This window comes from Parasteatoda tepidariorum, chromosome 8 (assembly GCF_043381705.1).
Source record: "Parasteatoda tepidariorum isolate YZ-2023 chromosome 8, CAS_Ptep_4.0, whole genome shotgun sequence".
In the NCBI taxonomy this organism is placed as follows: domain Eukaryota; kingdom Metazoa; phylum Arthropoda; class Arachnida; order Araneae; family Theridiidae; genus Parasteatoda; species Parasteatoda tepidariorum.
In genome coordinates this window covers 2,806,996-2,827,026 of record NC_092211.1, presented here as the reverse complement: position 1 = coordinate 2,827,026, position 20,031 = coordinate 2,806,996, and the positions used below count along the sequence as shown (strand labels likewise).

The 20,031-nt window shown below is 28.2% G+C and overlaps 1 protein-coding gene across 4 annotated transcripts in view; it reads right to left on the bottom strand.

Moving 5' to 3' along the window:
• Window positions 1-20,031, bottom strand: part of LOC107452702 (zinc finger protein Noc) — a 172,974-nt gene that overhangs the window by 15,146 nt on the left and 137,797 nt on the right. The window contains exon 2 of one of the 4 annotated variants that reach the window (XM_043047021.2): window positions 15,086-15,172. The exons of 2 other annotated variants lie outside the window; for them this stretch is intronic. In XM_043047021.2, the coding sequence (XP_042902955.1) occupies window positions 15,086-15,088 (3 nt within the window). In that variant the 5' untranslated portion in view covers window positions 15,089-15,172. Of the gene's footprint in view, window positions 1-9,866; window positions 10,234-15,085; window positions 15,173-20,031 lie in introns of those variants that run through there. One more of the 4 variants, XM_016069271.3, reaches the window with a different exon arrangement.

Sequence of the window (20,031 nt, the reverse complement as noted above, 5' to 3'; positions counted from 1 at the left end):
TTTGAGTAAGGTACAACAATGATGGAATAAGAAAATCGAGATTTCGGTAACTTAAAAAATCATTGGGGTAAGAAGGTAAGACAGCTTATTATTTTGTCATTACTAAAACAATGAGTCAAAAAAATCAATCAGCAAATTACCAGTTCTCTTATGTGAAAAAGATTAATAACACGCCATCCACTAATAAGATAGATTTCAACGAAATATTACACTTCAGCATCGTTCTTAAAAGAAAGCAATCAGGAAATGATTGATAATGAAAAAACGATGCCACATGAATTTTGTAAATTGACTTTAATGAAATCGTTTTCCTTGGCTTTTCGTTGTTTTTTTCATCCGCCATTACGGATGTGGTTTGAAAAAGTGGGCGTTGCTAATCGCTCCATCAGTTCAAATCAGTCATCAAGTGTAGAGTAAAAGCACTTATTTACAGACGATATATAATTACAAACGAAAAACTTTCGAACATTAAAGGTGACTGGGAAAATCAGATGGGAGATTTTGATGATCGTTTTAAAAAACATTTATGGCAGAAATAACATGTTTTGTAGGATAATGTTGGAAACGACCTCCGATTAATGATTTATTATGAAGAAAATTATATTTACATAAATGCTTTCCAGTAATTTTAATCAAAATATTTAAGTAATTACGTTTGTTAAAAAGAAAAGAAAAAAACATTAATAAAAAATACGTTATTTTTAATTTCAACTAGCACAGACATATTTATCGAATTCCAAGTTTAGTTTAGAGGGATTGATTAGTTACATAACTGTATTATAAACGAGAAAAATTGTTAAATAATCAGAAAAATATATTATACTTCATTCAAGTTAGTGAATATTTTAAATTTATTCTAACCCGCAACATAAATAATTTTAACATTTAAAAAATGAATATAGATAATTAATAATATAAAAATTAGATTTATTTAAATGTATAACAAGCGATGAAAATAGTTAATTAACACATGTATAAAATATTTTTTTTAAAGGAAAATAGTAATTTTACATCACTTAAATTTGTAAAAATTTATCTGATTCAAAGTTAATTTATAGCAGTTGGTTTTTTACATCACTAATTTTAATTTAACTTCTGAAATGAAACCTATTAATAATTATTTAAAATTATGTATATTTTATAAATATAATTAGATAACTTTATGAATTTTCTTAAATTTATTGAACCCGTTGTTCATTACAGGATTGCATTCATTAGACTAAGTACNTTTAAATAATCAGAAAAATACATTATACTTCATTCAAGTTTGTGAATATTTTAAATTTAATCTAACCCGCAACATAAATAATTTTAACATTTAAAAATTAATATAGATAATTAATAATATAAAAATTAGATTTATTTAAATGTATAACAAGCGATGAAAATAGTTAATTAACGCATGTATAAAATATTTTTTTTAAGGAAACTAGTAATTTTACATCACTTAAATTTGTAAAAATTTATCTGATTTATAGTTCATTTATAGCAATTGGTTTTTTACATCACTAACATTAATTTAACTTCTGAAATGACACCTATTAATAATCATTTAAAATTAGGTATTTTTATATACATATAATTAGATAAATTTATGAATTTTTTTTTAAATTTATTGAACCTGTTGTTCATTACAGGATTGCATTCATTAGACTAAGTACTGACTTTACTTTTTCACTCGCATTATGCTTGAATAACTTAATAAAAACACTAGAAATACTAAATAAATAATGATTGGATACAAATATTATAACAGGTTTCAAAAATCATTACTGATTTTTAAAAAATTAGTGCATTTTCGGAACCCCTGTGACCTTTTCCTGGAACCTTATGGTTCCGCGAAACACCTTTAGGTAACAGCTATTTTATAGAACGAACACAATGCATTGTAATATGTTACACAATTACATTCGCATAAATGTGAAGATAACTGAAAGCGTAAATCGTTTATTAAAAGAAAAATTACTTGATTCAAATTTCAATTCTGTTTATTATACATTTTCGGAAATGAGATATGTCACAAAATTGAAGGAATAAGTATATATTTTTATTTTAGACAACAAACTACTATGTTCTACAATACATTGCAGCATTTATAGGGATAAACATAATTACAGAAATTAAATAGTTTCCTCACCTTAATATTTACATGATTTGCAGAATTAACTTTTATCAATTCGTTTGTAACAAAACTCAAGATTAAATGTTGAAAATTTTATTTTTAAATGCGCTTTTTATTCGAACGAATAAAAAATACTAGATTTTATATAAACAATAGAATGAACAGAATACCGCGTTTCTCGGTACATATAGTATTTATTAAGAGTAATTGTAATTAAAGAAATACATAAATAAATTTACTGAAGTAATATGAAGTGCTATTTATATTTGATTCAAAAGCCAGTAGCGAGTGACTGGAGAACAAATTTAATTTTGGAAATAAAATATGCGATGATTTTGAAATAAAAAAGTGGGACACTTTGTACTTTAAAGAACAAATATAACACCAGTAGAATATTACATAATTTCCTTTTTGTAAATTCGATTAAAACGTCTAAATAAAGACGAAATATAGATAAAAATGTTTGGTAATATCACAATGAAAAATTAATTAAAATATTTGAAACATACTTATGAAAACGCACATAAAACCTAGTTCAAAAGAAATTATAAAACACGAACTAAAACCCAATAATACTAATTAAACGAGATACAATATTTTACACATACTTTTTACAGATATACAGTGAATTTATTAATGCTGCTAAGCGTGCTGATAAAAAAATTATATTCAACAGAGAATTATAGTCCCCAAGAATTATGTTTTCAATAACTTTCGTTTGAAGAACATTGTTTCATATATTTTTAAAAGAACGCAATAAATTTTCCTAAGATATCGAATCTGTAAAAACGTAATTTAAAAAGAAAAAAATGGACATTGAAACTATGTTTCTAACAATCAAATAACAATCCATCAACCAATTCAACCATTAAACATCACATCCACGAGTACTTTTCATGATAAAACGAACAACATTTTTTTTTTTTAACGAAATCAATTTAATTCACTTCAAATGCACCGCGGGAATAGCAGACGATCTTTTCTGCGAAGTCTCAGCAATAAATAAATGCAATTCCGATGCCGAAACGGGAAAGTCTTTGGAGAGGCTGATTTCAGAGGCAAGAGAAAATCGCTCACTGCCATTTCAGGGATAACTTGAAACATAATACACACACTCTAGTGTCGGCGTCCTCTGCGGAGCACAGTGGCGTGATTCATCCGTTTTTCTCCGCGTAGTTCTTAAATGCACGGTCAAATCACCAGATTGAGGCGGTATTCCCCGAAATAACATCACAACTACGATAACTTTTTAAATTTTACAAACGATTTAAATGCAATAATAAACTTTATTTAATGCGTCATATTTTATATAAAAAATATGTGATAGAAAAAGAATTAACTTAATAAACTGTTGTTATAGAACAAATTTTATGATCGTAATAGTAAATTATATTTTACACAAAATGTGAGGAAAAAAACATATCTGAATTAACTTTCAAATTTACAAATTATTGTTTAACATGAATTTGTGATCCGTTTAAAATCAAACATAATTTCAATGGTTCTCTCTAGAAAAATCGTTTGCTGAAAAGTTTCTTTTTTCATCTCTTGTTCTCTTCTTTTTATAGTAGAGTCAAGAGTTGATTAAAACTAAAAACTTTTTTATTAATTTTTAGTCTAAAGTTTATGACATGTAAGCACATTAAGGGTATAAGCTAACATTAGGGCAAAGCATTTGATTAGAGCAGGGTTTCCGCTACGGTAGCTTTTTTCGCAAAATGCGAAAAGACCCCTCAAAAATGCTAAAATTCAACAAAGCATTTTCGCATTTTTGCTAAAGGATTTTACTAAATTCCATTAAAAAAAAAAGCTTCCGCGAAAAACCATGACGCTAACATCCATGAAAAAAAACTTGATCAAACAAGAAGGATTGATCAGACAAGATTTTATATAGCAATGATGTGTCTGAACAGTACCCATTAATAACTTCTGTTATAGAGTATTGTGCAACAATACCAATACCTGTTGACTGTGAAAGGGGCTTTAGCTGCCTTAATTTGATTAAAACTAATATTCGAAACAGGTTGTTAATCAACCATGTAAACAATTTGTTAATGATTAATATTGAGGGCCCTGAAAGTGCATTTAACTTTCAAGAAGCATTTGTAAAATGGGCAAACATGAAAGAAAGGAAGATTGTTAATTATAAACCAAAATGTTTTGATAAATAATAAAAATGTTTTTTTTTTGTTATAGGTGTTCTTTTTGATATTCTTGTACATTAAGCTATTCTTTGTCAGATAACTTACAGTACTTGTTTGATATAAAGTAATTTTATAAGCCTAATGGCATTTTAGCATTTTGCTAAAACTTTTTTTCAGATTTTAGCTTTTCTGCTAATGAATTTTTAGACTCAGCTTAAACCCTGGATTAGAGCAAATGATTTTAAATATGGCACATGATTGGTAATTTTGATTTCATGATTGATATATTTTTGCTATCGTTTTAGAAAAAAAAAAGTATAAATCAATAGATGAGGAATCTTTTTGAGGCATAGAGGGATTTAGGATTAATAATTCAAACATTTGCGTTAAATTCTAATCGAGTTCAAAGATTTGAATGGCGAATGTTAAGCCATTCAAATCTTTGTTATATAAGAATGTTATTTTGCGCTCAGATTGAAAATAATCCAAATGATTTAAAAGTAGAAAAGATCAGTTTTACAGCATAAAAATTTACAATAATATGTTTATCCCTCATTTTATTAATTCAATAAGACACTTATGTATGCTACATATCCACTTTTCTTGTCGAATAAAATAAAAACTAATACACGCTTTAGCTTCAAATTTAAACGAAAAAACTTGATTAAATTTACTCATAAAACTATTCTACATTCCACAAAGTACGACTAATTATATAGATTTGATGAGGACAGACATAAAATAAATTCACATGTAAAAATCATGTTCTCGTTCTCATTATTGAAAAGTAATGAATGATTTTTTTCCCCTCCTTACCATTTTTCTCTATTGTTATAACCGAAAAAATTTACGTTTGCAATAAATCAATGTGAAACAGCGTGAAAGATTTCTTCACAGCTACTTTATATTGTTCCAAAAACAGTAAAAAAAAATTGGGGCGTAAATAGCTGAAAAATAGGACCAAGAATATTTGTACGTATTAATAGGATTAATGACGTTATTTGCCCCAAAATATGCTATTAAGAAAACAGCAGAATAACCTGATGATATGCAATCAAGATAGACCACTGTCCTTCAAAACCTAATCTCGATTACTAGAACCGATTCAATTTCTCGTAAACGACATTTCACGATCTGGCGATTTTCGGAAGAGCGGCACAGAACAGAGTAGTACTGGATCGATGAAAATCGGTGAATGTGGGAGGCAGGGGAGATAAATTCACACGATATGCCGACAAGGGAAAAAGGGATAAAATCCAAGTTCCCTCTTTAAAAGAATATCTGGAGTAAACGTTCTAACATGGAAAAGACAAATGGAAAGGATGAGAGAACACCAAATGATTCTTGATCCGTTACAGAGCCGCCGCCACTACGTCAGATTTGCAGACGATTATTTATAAATTCTTTCGCCTTTTGTTTTGGCAACCGTGAATTCTTTAACAGAGGAAGATAGATTTCATCAACATAGTTGATGTTTGGTTGAATTCTGCAATGAAATAATTAAGTAGCTAAAATGTTTGATTAATAAAGGAAAGGGAAATAATTTCTAAATATTTACGTTATCGATTTAAAAGATAAATTTAAACAGTTTCCTTCGTTTTTGGTAAAATTGATTACTATTAAATACACAACGATTTTTATAAATTTGAAACAGTTAAAACTGTGCATTGCAAATTTTATTGAATTAGTCAACATAAACTTTATATTTACAATAGAACTTAATTCTCATTTCATATCTTTATATTTATTATTAATTAATTTATTTTCCGTTTTACATTAATAAATCGTCGTTGTAAATGACTTATTATCACTTATGAGCTTGAACGTAAGTAATAATTTAAATTTAAAACTAAAATAAAATTCTTTTAGAAAAACTAAATTTCACATGCATCAAAAATGCGTGTAATCATTTCTATTTTCGCCAACTATTAGAAGTAGGTGAATTTTTTTCTAAACAATAACTACGGACAACTATAATCAAGTTACAATCCACAATTGTAGTAGCTTGCACACTAACAAACACGCCTTTAATGAATTAAGAAAGGAGTTAATGATGAAATATTGTTGAAATGCAATTCATACAGTGAAGATTTATGCATATCTGAAGTTAATAATTATTGATAGGAGCTTCCAACTACTATTTAAGATTATTAATAACGAAGCACCATCTTTGCTGCCAAGTTAACTATCATCTTGTTTCTAAGAACAAATACAAATTTACAATTCAGCATAATCCATAACATAAAAAGCATCTTGATGCTGGAATATCTAACAAAAAAAAAAGGGGGGGGGAGACAACATCATTTGAAATCAAAAATAATGTAATTTAGCGAAAACAAACGATCATTCTGGTACTATAACGATGTGACATGTATCTTGTAACATGACACACGTGCCTCTGTACTATATATATTGTACTTGATATAGTTAAAATACGATCGTCTGTCTGTACACTCCACATTATGCAAGCTCCTATAAGCTGTTAATCATTATTAAAATTCAAATTTACTATCTTATTCAGAAAGAAAAACAGGACCTTTAAGAGGTCTCTTCGCTTGCCATCTTGAATTTTAGGTTAAGTAAATAATTTTTTGTTTTTTCGATGTTTTAATACTTTTTGAAAAGACTTTTGAAGTTAAGGTAGCATAATACCTTTCAAAAGAAGATAATAAAATGCGACGCTACCAAACGACATAAAGGTGTGGTACTAGCTATTTCCGATAAGTAATTTAATACCATATTTTATATACTTTAAATTTTAAAAAAAAATATACTTTTACTATTTACGAAAACCAATTTGGATGCTGCCATATAATTCTTTGAACATAAATCACACAAAAAAACGGATATATATTAAAAACCTAAAACCAAAACAAAAAATCTCCATTCCGTTGACAAAGGAGCTCAGTCAGGTGGGAAAAGTTCTCTTAGTATATCAACATATTGAATCAGTATATTCAAAATAACGTTTGTTTGTTTGTAAGCAATACAGGTTATAATTTCTTTGTCATATACCTTCTACGGATATACACGGGGGTCTTAAGTTACCAAACTAAGATGAAAGAGAACAGGTAAAAAATCTGTGCCTTCCTGGTACTTATCAATGAACCATGTGCTGACTGCTTTTTCAAGTTGTCACCAAAACAAACAATGGCGAATTATTATCAAAATTATCAATATTTGGCTAAATACGCGATATTTTTCCAACTTATATTATTTTTACATTGATAAATAGTTTCGTTACTCAAATAAAATGTATCAATATTGTATTCAATCATCATCTTTAACGTATAAGTATTCGCGATATTATGTTTCGGATACGGTACATTATCGTTAANGGAGCTTAGTCAGGTGGGAAAAGTTCTCTTAGTATATCAACATATTGAATCAGTATATTCAAAATAACGTTTGTTTGTTTGGAAGCAATACAGGTTATGATTTCTTTGTCATATACCTTCTACAGATATACACGGGGGTCTTAAGTTACCAAACTAAGATGAAAGAGAACAGGTAAAAAATCTGTGCCTTCCTGGTACTTATCAATGAACCATGTGCTGACTGCTTTTTCAAGTTGTCACCAAACAATGGCGAGGAATTATTAATATTTAGCTATATACGCGATATTTTTCCACGTTAACTTATATTATTTTTACATTGATTAATATTTCCGTTAATCAAACAAAATGTACCAATATTGTATTCAATAATCATCTGGAACGTATAAGTATTCGCTATATTATGTTTCGGATAGGGTACAATATCGTTAATGTTCGTGATATTATCGTATTCAACAATTCTATTTATCAATAATGATCATCAGGGGTCTGTCCAGGCCGAATTTACTACCGTTTAGCGGTACCTTCACAAATTCAATTTTAGGTAAAACGGTAGTTTCACAAATTCAATTTTAGGAAAAACGGTAGTTTCACAAAATACTTTTTCTTAAAATTTTATTTTTGTATCCCTTAAGAAACGATAAATCTATATTTTACCCATGTTTTAGTATTGATTTTTTAATATAATTTTTAATTTTTCACAAATTATGTCTAAATTTTCACAAAATAGGTATCTTTCACAAAAACCTAGACAGACCCCTGATCATGATATTATCGTATTCGATATGTTTTGTCAGTAATGAAATCGATATTGCCGTATTTGATATACGTATGTGCATTATTGGTTGCTTATAACTTGCATAAACTAGAATCTAGTATTATTTCTACATTTTGATGAACTTGGTAGCAAGGTTTCTAGAACTGATAAATACAAAATTTCTCTTCACTGATTAACATCAAAACTTAGATGGTTAAAAAAATTCGGTGTAACATTGCTACATTATTTTTATTTTTTTTGACTTCATAACTGATTTTCTTGTTTTCATTTTCTGAATTTATCACTTATTAAACGATTGATCAATCGCTCCCTAACCAACAACGGAACAATTAATGGTTACATAATAATCAATGGAAAGAATCCGTTCATAAAAGAATTATCCACGCGCGTTAACATAAACCATTAAAGTTGAATTTAGGATGAAAAAAAATCTAGTTAATAATACTTCAGGCTAGTTGGAAAAAAATGGAAGAAAAAAATTCTATTAGTTAAAATTACAAATATGGATTACAGACAAAAGAATATATTTTTATAATATTTTAAAATAATTAGCTAAGAATAAATCTTTTAGATCCCTAAATTGTAACTATGATTATATACAATTAATTAGTCAAATAGATTTTAAATATATAATTAAAGACTTAAATAATTCGATAGTTGCGCCAAGGAGCAAAATCAGGAGGTAGGTTTGAAATCGGAGGCTTTCCTGTAACTTGATGAGGACACTGCGCCACCTCTTAGCCGATATGGCAAAACACGAACACCTTCTGAGAAATCTAATATCTTTAAAGATACTAAATTAAGTATATATCATCTATGTATTTAATAAACAATTAAATCATTTAAATAATTACTTCCATTTTGAGTTGATTTAAAGTAAATAGAAAAGGAGTTTCTGTAAGACGCTCAACTAACATATAAAAAATTCTTTGTTTTCTTAAAATTAAAATTTTATTTTACATTTCTGTTCCAAATAAATAGTTTTTCGAACAATGCATATATAGTAATAAAAGTAATAACTGTAAATAAAACGAATTCAGAACAAGTAAATAAATCGATTTAAAGTTTATTAACAAAAATCCCTTTCTTCAAAATAATTAACAAAAATCCCTTTCTTCAAATAGATAAAAAAAGTAGAAAGTAATTATTTAATTTATAAACGTGAATTCACGTTTAAGTTAACGCAATTGATTAAACTAACCAAATTTTTTTTAAAAACGGGACTTAAATAACGATTAACATTCCATAACCTTTAAGATTTGAGCTGAATCCATATTAACTTACAAAAATTTGTAATCGGATATCTATTTTCAACTAAATTGATTAATTGATATGAAGTTCAATAAAAAAAATAAGGCAGTATTTGACATTTAAAAAAGCTTTATAGGTCTAGTTATGTTCGGAACAAACTCATAATCGCTGCCAAAATTAAAAGTTGTATATAAGACGAAAATTTTTTATGATTATGAATAAAAATTTATAATTACCTCAGGAAATTGGTGTACAGGCATCATTCGATTAAATGTTGAGATATGTTGATTGATGTGTTATATTGATGAATGACTTTGTCAAAAGTCATCGCATGTCGTATAGTTGCTTTAAATTGTTAAATTTATAATCCAATAGAAATAAGAGACTATATCACAACACAAAAATAATAGTCGAAAGCATCAAATAATCCACACTTTATAAAACGTATTATCGTCAGGAAACAGGCACTGTTTACGATTGCAAAAATATCGGAAGCCGCGAGCAAACGATCTTGAAACGGAAACAGAAACTACCCTCCACTCAACTTGGATTCCACACGTCGTCTGCGATCGTGACGCTGATCTCCTTTGTCACGTGCTCAAAACAGCGATCCGATTGGTTGAGAGACGGCCGAGTCGACTGAAGAGTTAGGGAATGATTCGGCTGACAGCGCCCTTTATGGAAAGAAAAATACTTTTAGATCTCTTCCTAGTTTCTGTTTCGTTTATAACATTCGTTTCGATAAATCAAGTTTCTCAATGTTAAGATTAGTTTAATGTAAATACGAAACACTATCAATAATTATAAGCAAAAGTAAAAAAAAAAATTTCGAAAAACTATGCTGGGAATTTTTTTTTTTATTTGATTAAAAATAAAAATTGCGTATAATTCGAACACCACATTTTGAAGAACGAAAATAAATAATTAAAGTGTTGTTTTATTTTCATTGTTGTTTAAAAATATTATGATTTGATTAATAGTTTGCTCTTTTTAATATAAATAGTTTGCTGTAATGATTAATAGTTTGTTCCTTCGGATAGCAAATTTCGAAAAACTATGCTGGGAATTCTGATAGCAAATTTCTTTGCTATCAGAATTTACTAATATAAAACTAAAAAAAGTTTTACAGCTCTGAAAAGAAGAAAAAAATTTTCAATATTTTGAAAAAGGAAGTATTTAAGTAATTTTAATTGAAAAAAAGTTTAAATATTGTTTAATCCTTATAGTACGTGCTTTTGTAAATGTATTAAACGGGGGAAAAACACTATTTTTTGGGTAAACAATATTAACCTAATTAAATTAAAATATTTTGCTACATTTGAAGTTTGAATGTTTTTTCTTACAACATTTTAAAATATGCAAACTGCTTAAAGTAAGTAAATAAATAAATAAAAACATGAATTTGTTTGAGATTATTGCTTCATTTTCTTTCTTTTCTATTTTCGTTTCAAGAATAATAAAGTATAAAAAAAATCTTTCTCTATTTCAGTGTTGTCTAGTTTATTCGATTATTTGAACAAAAAAAATTATTTTGTTCTGTTTATTTACTTTTACGAAAATTTTATTCGAGCAAACAAGATAATGATCTAAGAAAAATTAAAATAAAGGCTTTAAAAACGACAAACATTAAATTGTAGCACTCAAAATTAGTTTGATGATTTTTTTATTTTTTTTATTGCACATCAGAGAAGGAGAAGGAGCATTTCGCTCTCTGTAATGAAACAAAAATTATTCCGTAGACTGGAAAGGCAGCGCCATCTATAAACTAGAAAAGTAACTATTTTAGTGTTCACGCATCAAATGTTTTTTCATAATAAGATACTTTTTCTGCTATTGCTGTGGTAAAATAAAAGCACAACAATGTCAAAAAAATTTCATTTTGCACCAAGCTCTTTCCTAGTTGATACTGGATTGATGAAACAAAAACGTTTTTCAGACTCAAACTGAACCGGATAGCATCCCCCCCCCTTCCTGTCGCTATCGTGCGGTGGTATTGGAATTTTCAAAAACTTTTCTGTTTGCTCATCGGCTATGAAATTTTGAGCAAACACAAAGTTAATAGTTCGTAAATGTTTCTTAATAGAAAAATGCTTTATCATTCAAATAGTTTTGAGGCGTGTCACATTGTCACACGCGTACTTTTTAAACTTTAATAGACGAAAATTAAATTAAGTAGTTCAATTTAAACTGTAGCACGATTAAAACTTAACACCTTGTTAAGATAGCGGCAAATTTGCACCGTATTGTATTCCAAGAGATGGGTCAAATATCCAACCAATTTTATTTTCTTTTTTCTCTTTGAGAATCTAATAGGATTAAAAAAAAAAGGAAAAATTTGAATTCGCGCTCTGCAATTTTAAAAAAAATATTTCTATATATATATATATATATATATATTTATTTATTCNTATATTATTTTATGTGTAAGCTCTTAAATTATTTGCAATGCAGCTTTGAGAGGAGCATATTTTACATAACATGACTATTTTTTTTATTTTTTGAAAAAAAAGAAAGAAAAAAATAGAGTGTAAAATGGATCTTTATCTCAGCAATCTGAGAATGGGAAATTTTTTTTTATTTCAATGATTTCGAGCATCTTTTTACTTTTTTCCAGCTGACAGTGAAAAAAATATTTACAGTAATTTTTTTTTTCTATTGTACAATTTCTCTAAATTAATATTTCAATTATTTTTCTGCTCTATACTACATAATTATAATCCATTATAATGATTCATTGATTTTGCAACCTTTTAGCATTTATTTTTATTTATATATTAATTATTACTTCCTCAAAATCTAATTTTTTCGATTGTGTTATAACATTGGTTAAGCAACATAACTCAGAGGTGAATAATGATTATTAAATCAAAAAGCTACTTTAAACTATGAAATAAAATAATTCTCAATTGTTCGTTCAGGAAACTAAATGAGAGATTCATTTGAATTAGGACCAATAATTCCAGCTTGTTGATTTGAATCAATTGCATGGAATCACCATTTAGAGATGTGGTAGAGAACTTAGATTAAAATCAATTTCATAATTTATTTCGTACAATTTAGAAACGATCAATGAATCTGTGTTTTAATGTCTGGAATCATTCACACTATTTGCTATTATGAATCATGCACGTCTTTCGTGATTCCTACTTAAATCAGTAATTCAACATACTAATTAGCGATTCATACTAGTTAGAATCAATAAATTGAATCTCTTGATACTGACGTGTTGCTTCGAATCGTGATTTGAAATACCCATAATGATCTAATTCATATGAGTCAAATCACTCAACCATACTTGGATCTATAATTCTAACTTCGTATTGCCTAAAGCTGTGATGGTTTTTTTTAATATTCTTTTTTTAAATTGAGTTAAATGTTATTTCTTACAAGAAAAAATAAGAATTAAATGAAATAACATAAAGTTTCGTCGTTTTATATATAAACGCTTCATTCACATCACTAATTCGAAAATATATGATTTGAATCAGTTACTTAGAACAACAATTCCCAAAAGGTGTTCCACGAATTTAAGTTCCGAGGAAAGATCACAGAGGTTCCGACAGTTAAAATTTATTATTTATTTTAACTAGTTATAATTTTTGAAACCTTCAGTAGGTTTGTATCCAACCATAAAATCATTTTTTTTTTAAATTTAGAATTTATGTAATTTTTATGAAATCATCTTAATAAAATGTCGATAAGAAATAGGAAATTTTAAAAATCAAGAACAATTTCATGAATAAAGAATTATTTTTGTCCGATAACATTCTTACAGTTTATGCGAGTTCTATTTCAAAAACCATTACACTGTTTATTTTACTCAATTTGATTTGTACATTCGTTAAAAGCTATTAGACAAATTGCAGCTGCAGGCTTGTGCATTCAACTGCCTGACATAAAACCTAATCCAGTTATTGATGAAACAATGAAAATTTCAGTTTTCACGTCAAGTGTTCCTTTACTTCATTTGTAGCATTTTTTCCTTTTCTTTTTTTTTTAAAGTCAGGTTTCCGCTAAAATAAGTTCGATCGTTTAGGGATCCGGAGTTAAAAAAATTGGGAACCCCGGACTTAGAACAATATCCTTTGATCTATTTGGTAATCATTTTGGAATCAGTGATGATTTTACTTGTTCATTCCAATAATGTGTTTTAAATCCATGATTCATGTGTATTTAATCATTGATTAGCATTAATTAGTTAACTTTTTGTTTAATTCAAATATATCTTTGCGGATACAGTTTGTTCAATTATATTTTTGTGCTTCGCAAACTACACATTAAGTTATGGGCCTAAGTTATGTTGTGTTATGTACATATTTAAATTGAATTATGTATAATATTTTAATTTACAAATAGTATGTTATAAAGAAATCAGCACTAGATTTTATAACATTTATAATATATTTTAGAGCAGAATGAAAAATAGTTATAAGTTTACTAAAAAAAAAACTAAATTGCAACAAGTAAGATTTAATTTAAAATTGCAGTATGTGCATGAATGCTGCTAGATTATAATGCATAGTAATTAATATTCATCAGTCTTACTTTTAAAATTTTTTTTCTCATTTAGAAATAATTTTAATTCTTTAACGTGTCTTTCCGAAGCTTTTTCGCCAAGGAAAATAAAAAGCCACAATTTTAAGTGCCTTACACTTGATGCAAAACTGTAATTAACTATATAAACCGTAAAGAATTATCAAGGCTTTAGAACAGACAAATAACTTAGATTTTAAAAGATATTAAACTTCTTTAAAACACGCCAATTTGACCACATTTTCTCACCTAGATTTAAAAAAAATATCAAAATTAATGCCGTATCCATTTTTTAAAAATAGTAATGAACCGAAATAATGCACCAGTGGAATAAGTTTTTAAATATTGAGAAATTTTACGACAATCGCTTTTCCTTTTCTCAAAACTGTGGCTTTTCTTCATATTGACGTTTTGCGCCATTTTCAGAAGAAACGTAGAGGGCGCTGGCGAAAGGCAGGCCAAACTTAATCTAACAGTTATAAGTAACTATTGCTAACTCACATCATTTAAGAAAAAAGCATATTGTTCTCAAAAAAAGCCTCATTTATTGCGACTATAGAGCTTTTGAAGAACAGCCTTTGGTTTCAAATTATAAACAGCAAATCTGTTCTTGTTTCATAAAGATTATTCGATAAAAAAGAGAAAAAACTTTTAATCTACAAAAATAAAACGTGCTTTTAAATCAAAAATTACAAAAATAAAATCAATACTGTACAGATTAAGATATTTGAATTAAATTTGATTAGAATGTTTGATTAATTGATTTCTAAGACATCATTCAATAATTTTCTGATACGAAACTCTTTCCAATTTCTTATGATGCGTAGTATAAAGACTCACCAACCTCTCCTTTAAATTATTCGTCTAATATTTAGTGAACTAATTCACAGAGATATCGTGAAAATCATGATTTTTAACTCACCATCGATTTTGACTAACGCCGTAAGTTAACCATATTTCCTTAGCAATTACTACACATCCAGTATCCATTTTTAATCTTTATGTTCGGCTACAAAAAAGAAAAAATTCGATTCACAAATAGTTCCATTCAATACTTTGTGCCAATTAATCAAAGCAGCTTTAAAACTTGCCAATAATCGGCAATCATGCGAAGAAAAACAGGAAAAAGCTAAAAGCAATTCAATTTTTTTGTTATTTTTAGTTATTTTCCCCAATCAGTGCAAAACGTGCATTGTTTTCTATTGGTTAAAGAAGGAAGCCTTATGGGTAAAGTCATTTCGTACCTAACATCCCATCGAATACTCATTATGCCAAACGATTCCTTTTTCAATAACGGCTGTCAATATTGGCAGCAAACGACGAAAGCGTTCCCTTCCGTTAACTTTGCTCTGAAGGTCGGTAGTTCTCAACGTCAGCTACTAGCTCTCTTTAGCCAATAAGTTAATTATGCTGATAAACAAAATGGACGGACGAGGGGAAAAAATCAAACTTTGCACGCGATTTTCTTTTAGGAAGAACTTAAGTGCGTAATTGTGAAGGTGAATTGTTTGTTGATCTGGTAGTTTGAAGGTATGAAAATAATTTTATTTAGCAATTACCGAAGTTTATTTATTTTATTCAGAGAAAATGCTTTAGTATTAGTTTTAAAAAATATGCGTGAAAATAAAGGAAAATACCAAAAAACATATAAACTTTGATTTTTTAAAGTTGAAGTAGAAATAAAACGTATATAAACTTTGTATTTATTTACAAACCCAATCAATGATTCCCTCATTCGCGCATTCTTTAATTACTTATTCACTGATTCATTCTTTCATTCATTCACTTCCTTTGCTTTTTCATTCTTTTCTTTCCTTGTTCACTAGTAATATCAAGAATTCATATTAAAAATTTCCCTAGTGCTGTGAGATTCCGAAATATTCTAAAAATCCCCAACTCCTTTCACTAAAAATCCCATTTAAAACTAAAACAAAACAATTTTAATTTTTAAGTGAGAATTAAAATAAATAATTAATGAATGCTGCATAAAATGCATTATTATTGGGGAATCATAATAATTAAACTTGGTGAAAGGGAAATATTGATGAAATAATAAGTTATAGTGCTAGTTATAACAAAAAAAAAGTTGATGGAATGCAGAATGGCTTAAAAAATGGAGTTGGGATAAAGGAATGATTAGAATAAAGGAATCAGAGGAAAATAGTAATTAGAGTAAAAGAATGATTAGAGTGAAGGAAGTAGTCAGAGGGAAGTAATGGTTAGATAAAGTATTCAAAGTGAAGGAATGGTTAGAGTAAAAGAATCAGACTGAAGGAATGAATATAAAACTGGATTTAGAATGAAGGAGTGATTACAGAAAAGGAACTAGGGTAAAGGAATGGTTAGAGTAAAGAATTTAGGGTGAACGACTTGTTACAGTAAAGGAATGATTAGAGCAAAGAAGTTAGAGTGAAGAAATAGTTAGAATGAAGGAGTTATAAGTGCAATAAAAAAACGTTTGAAATGGTTAAGATAGAAAAGTTATAATTAGAGTAAAGGAGTTAAAATTAAATTAAAGGGATATTTAGAAAAAAGGTATGCGATAGTTAAGAAATAAATGGTTAAAAAAACGGTCAAAAGATTGAAAAAAAAATGTATTTACAATGCTATTCATGTCGCGGGCCATTACGGCATAGGGGGTGCAATTGTTCTTCTTTCCAAGTGGCGCTATCTATGGCCACGAATTAGACTTCTGCCACACCTGCACGTCACACCCGTTTATAGGGCGAACCCATTCATACATCCACAGATTGTAATTTTGACCTGAGCCAGAGAATGATTACTCTCCAATTTAATGCTCCCAGGGGTATAATTTGTCATGGAAACATGGAGGACCTTGTGACCCGACAGATTTAACGTGCACCAGTCACCATTTACTGACGCCCGGTGGCTGAGCTGTAGCGTTTCGCGCTGTCGCGCCACAGGTCCCTGGTTCGATCCTCGAGCCGGGCAAGGTTGACTCAGCCTTTCATCCCTTCAGTGGGTCGATAAATGAGTACCAAGCGTGATTGGGAACTAAACACTGGGGGTTCCGCGTTCAGCTGACCACCTGACCGGAACATCTGCTCCTGCACCCCAGAGCTGAGATGGGCACATTAGGCCTTGGCCCTCATGGGCTGTCGCGCCGCTGAGTTTAGTTTAGTTTAGTTTAGTCACCATTTACTACACGGGGAGTCTTCGCCCGGCTGGATTCAAACTCATTTAGCACAGACATAACTACAGCGCCCAATAAACCAGGCTATCCCACCTGGTAGTTACAATAAATGAATTATATTAGTAATGAAATCAAAGGAGGAAAAAATAATTAGAATAATTAATGTAAAGAAACAGGAGATTTCTTACAAATATTTAAGCCTTGATCCATTATATTTCCTCTTCTTCTCATTGGCACGACAGCCCAGGATGGGCCTTGGCCTTCTCAACAAGCCTTCACAACTATGCCAAGACATTCTTCCCTTAGCCAAGGCTCTCCAGTTTATTATCCTTAAAACTTGTAGGTCCTTTTCAATGCAGTCTAAAAATCTTAGGTTTGGTCCATTATATTTACCATTATATTTATTATATAAGTCTCACAATCACTGTGAAATGCAAATGTTCATTTATGGAGTTTTTGGAATATTCATTTTCTTAAAAATTACGATACTAGCTTACTTAAGAATAGTTTGACCATAACTTAGTTACTTGAAATTATGTTAATTACAATTAAAAACTTAATTTCTTTATACAGTAAAAGATTTAAAATGTAATGTGCTATTTATTTTGTCCTTTAATTAAAGTTTTAATCATGTAAAAGAAACCGATAAAATGATACTTATATCTAATTATTTCCAAAAAACTTTGTAACCTAAATAAATTTTTTATTAAAATAGTTTCAAATGTATATTCAACGGGCTAGGCTTTAATTTATTTATTAAATCAAAATTGGAAAATCGACAGTTACTTTGAATATTTAAACTATTATGAATACTAAGTATTATGAATATTAAAACTATTAGTTTCAAACTAATTCAGCGTAAAATATTAAAGGAAAAATTACCATTTTATTGTGATTAATAATCATTTGAAATCTATTTTCCAGGAACTCACGCAGAGTTAAAATAAAGCATGTTGAAAGTAACGTGTATTGATAGAATATAACTGCATTGTTTCGTATTAAATTGACAGAAGTAATACTTATGTCATATTTGATGACTAGTGTGATTTAAGTCAATGAAGAATTTTATTAATGGATATAATAATAAATAGTTTTTTTCCTCGGCTCAGTGATTCTTATTTGATGTTTGAAGTTCTGCAATTAAATTATTTATAAGGATAACAAAGGGGGAAAAATTAGAAACAATTATTATTTAGCATTTTTTTAAGAAAAAATTTGCTCAATTTATTTTCTGTTTTCTTTCTTTTTTTCATTTCAACTATATAGAAAAGACTTATTACGCTTTTTAAATTCTGTTAAATACAATTAAATAAATTTCTGTTATAAATTACTATTTAAAATATTCATTTCATTATTTCCATTTATTCATAACTTAACTTTTAACTTTAAAGTCAGAAATATTATCTATATTTATATTTATTACTTGAAAAGTTTCTCAACATATAGAATATCATATTTTGTATATAGAATATCCTATCTCATATAGAATATCATATCTCATATAGAATATCATAATCGAGCAGAAATAAAAATAATAAATTGACGCTATAATCAAAAAATTAGACGTCTTTATTTTGATAAAATAGTAGTGTTAACAAACAGTCTGATTTCTTCAAAAATAATAATACTTACTAGTAGAATATATTCAAACAAAATACATTTTAATAATTTTAATTACACTAAAAACTACGTTTTTTTCTCTTTCAATTATTCTTATATGTGAAAGACTTATGGCAATATATAGAAAAGCCACACTTTTTCTAAAAGTTATAAATTTTTCATCAACCTACTCCTTAGCATTGTTTCCAGGTAATTATTTTACAATTTCTGTCATTAGGGCCATTAAAAAAATTAAGCAAATTTTTGGAATCCAGCGCATTCTGTCATTTTCATTTCTTATGATTTTGTATTAAACGAAATTCAGATATTAAATAATAAATTTTAGATTTATAATTTCATTAATCTTATTCTGAAACTTTAAATTACTTCGATTAGTTCTGTTTAAATTGGGTTATAAATTTCTTTTTTTATCTGAAATGAAAAGCTTGATGAAAACGAAACTCCTGAAGTTTTTAAAAATCAACTCAATTATATGAGAATTGATTAAAAAAAGTTGTGATTCATTCTCAATTGATAAAAATTTTCCTTTTTAAAGCGATTGGGGAAAAAGGGGATAAGGATTGGGGATATTCCTGTTTGAGTGGGAGGTTTCATATTTGGCAATGCTAACTAGTTTGCTTTCAGAATAAATTTCAGAACAACATATATTTTGAATACAGATCCGATTTACGAAGCATTCACCCTATCACGTGACATCAAGGATTAAGACAAACAATCAAGCCCTTTAACCCTAATCGTCTGAACCGGGACAATTTCCCCTATACCGCTACAAATACAGAATGCCTCAAACAGTGTTAACCATTAAAAAAGCAGAAAAACATTAATTTTCAGAACAATTTTTCTAAAAAAAAAAATTTATCAATTTCATTAATTTTGAAAAATGAAATATTTTTGGCAATTGCAGTACGTCAAAAATATTTTTAACTATACTGTTTTTCTCTGACTAAAATTACATTTACCTCCCATCCACCTATAAAATCTTTTAAGACTCAGTTGCCCATATTATCAAAAAGTATGTTATTTAACGTCCAATTATCGTACAATTTTACAGACAAAGGCCCGTTTTTCTATCTAAACGAAAAAGTTCCATAAAT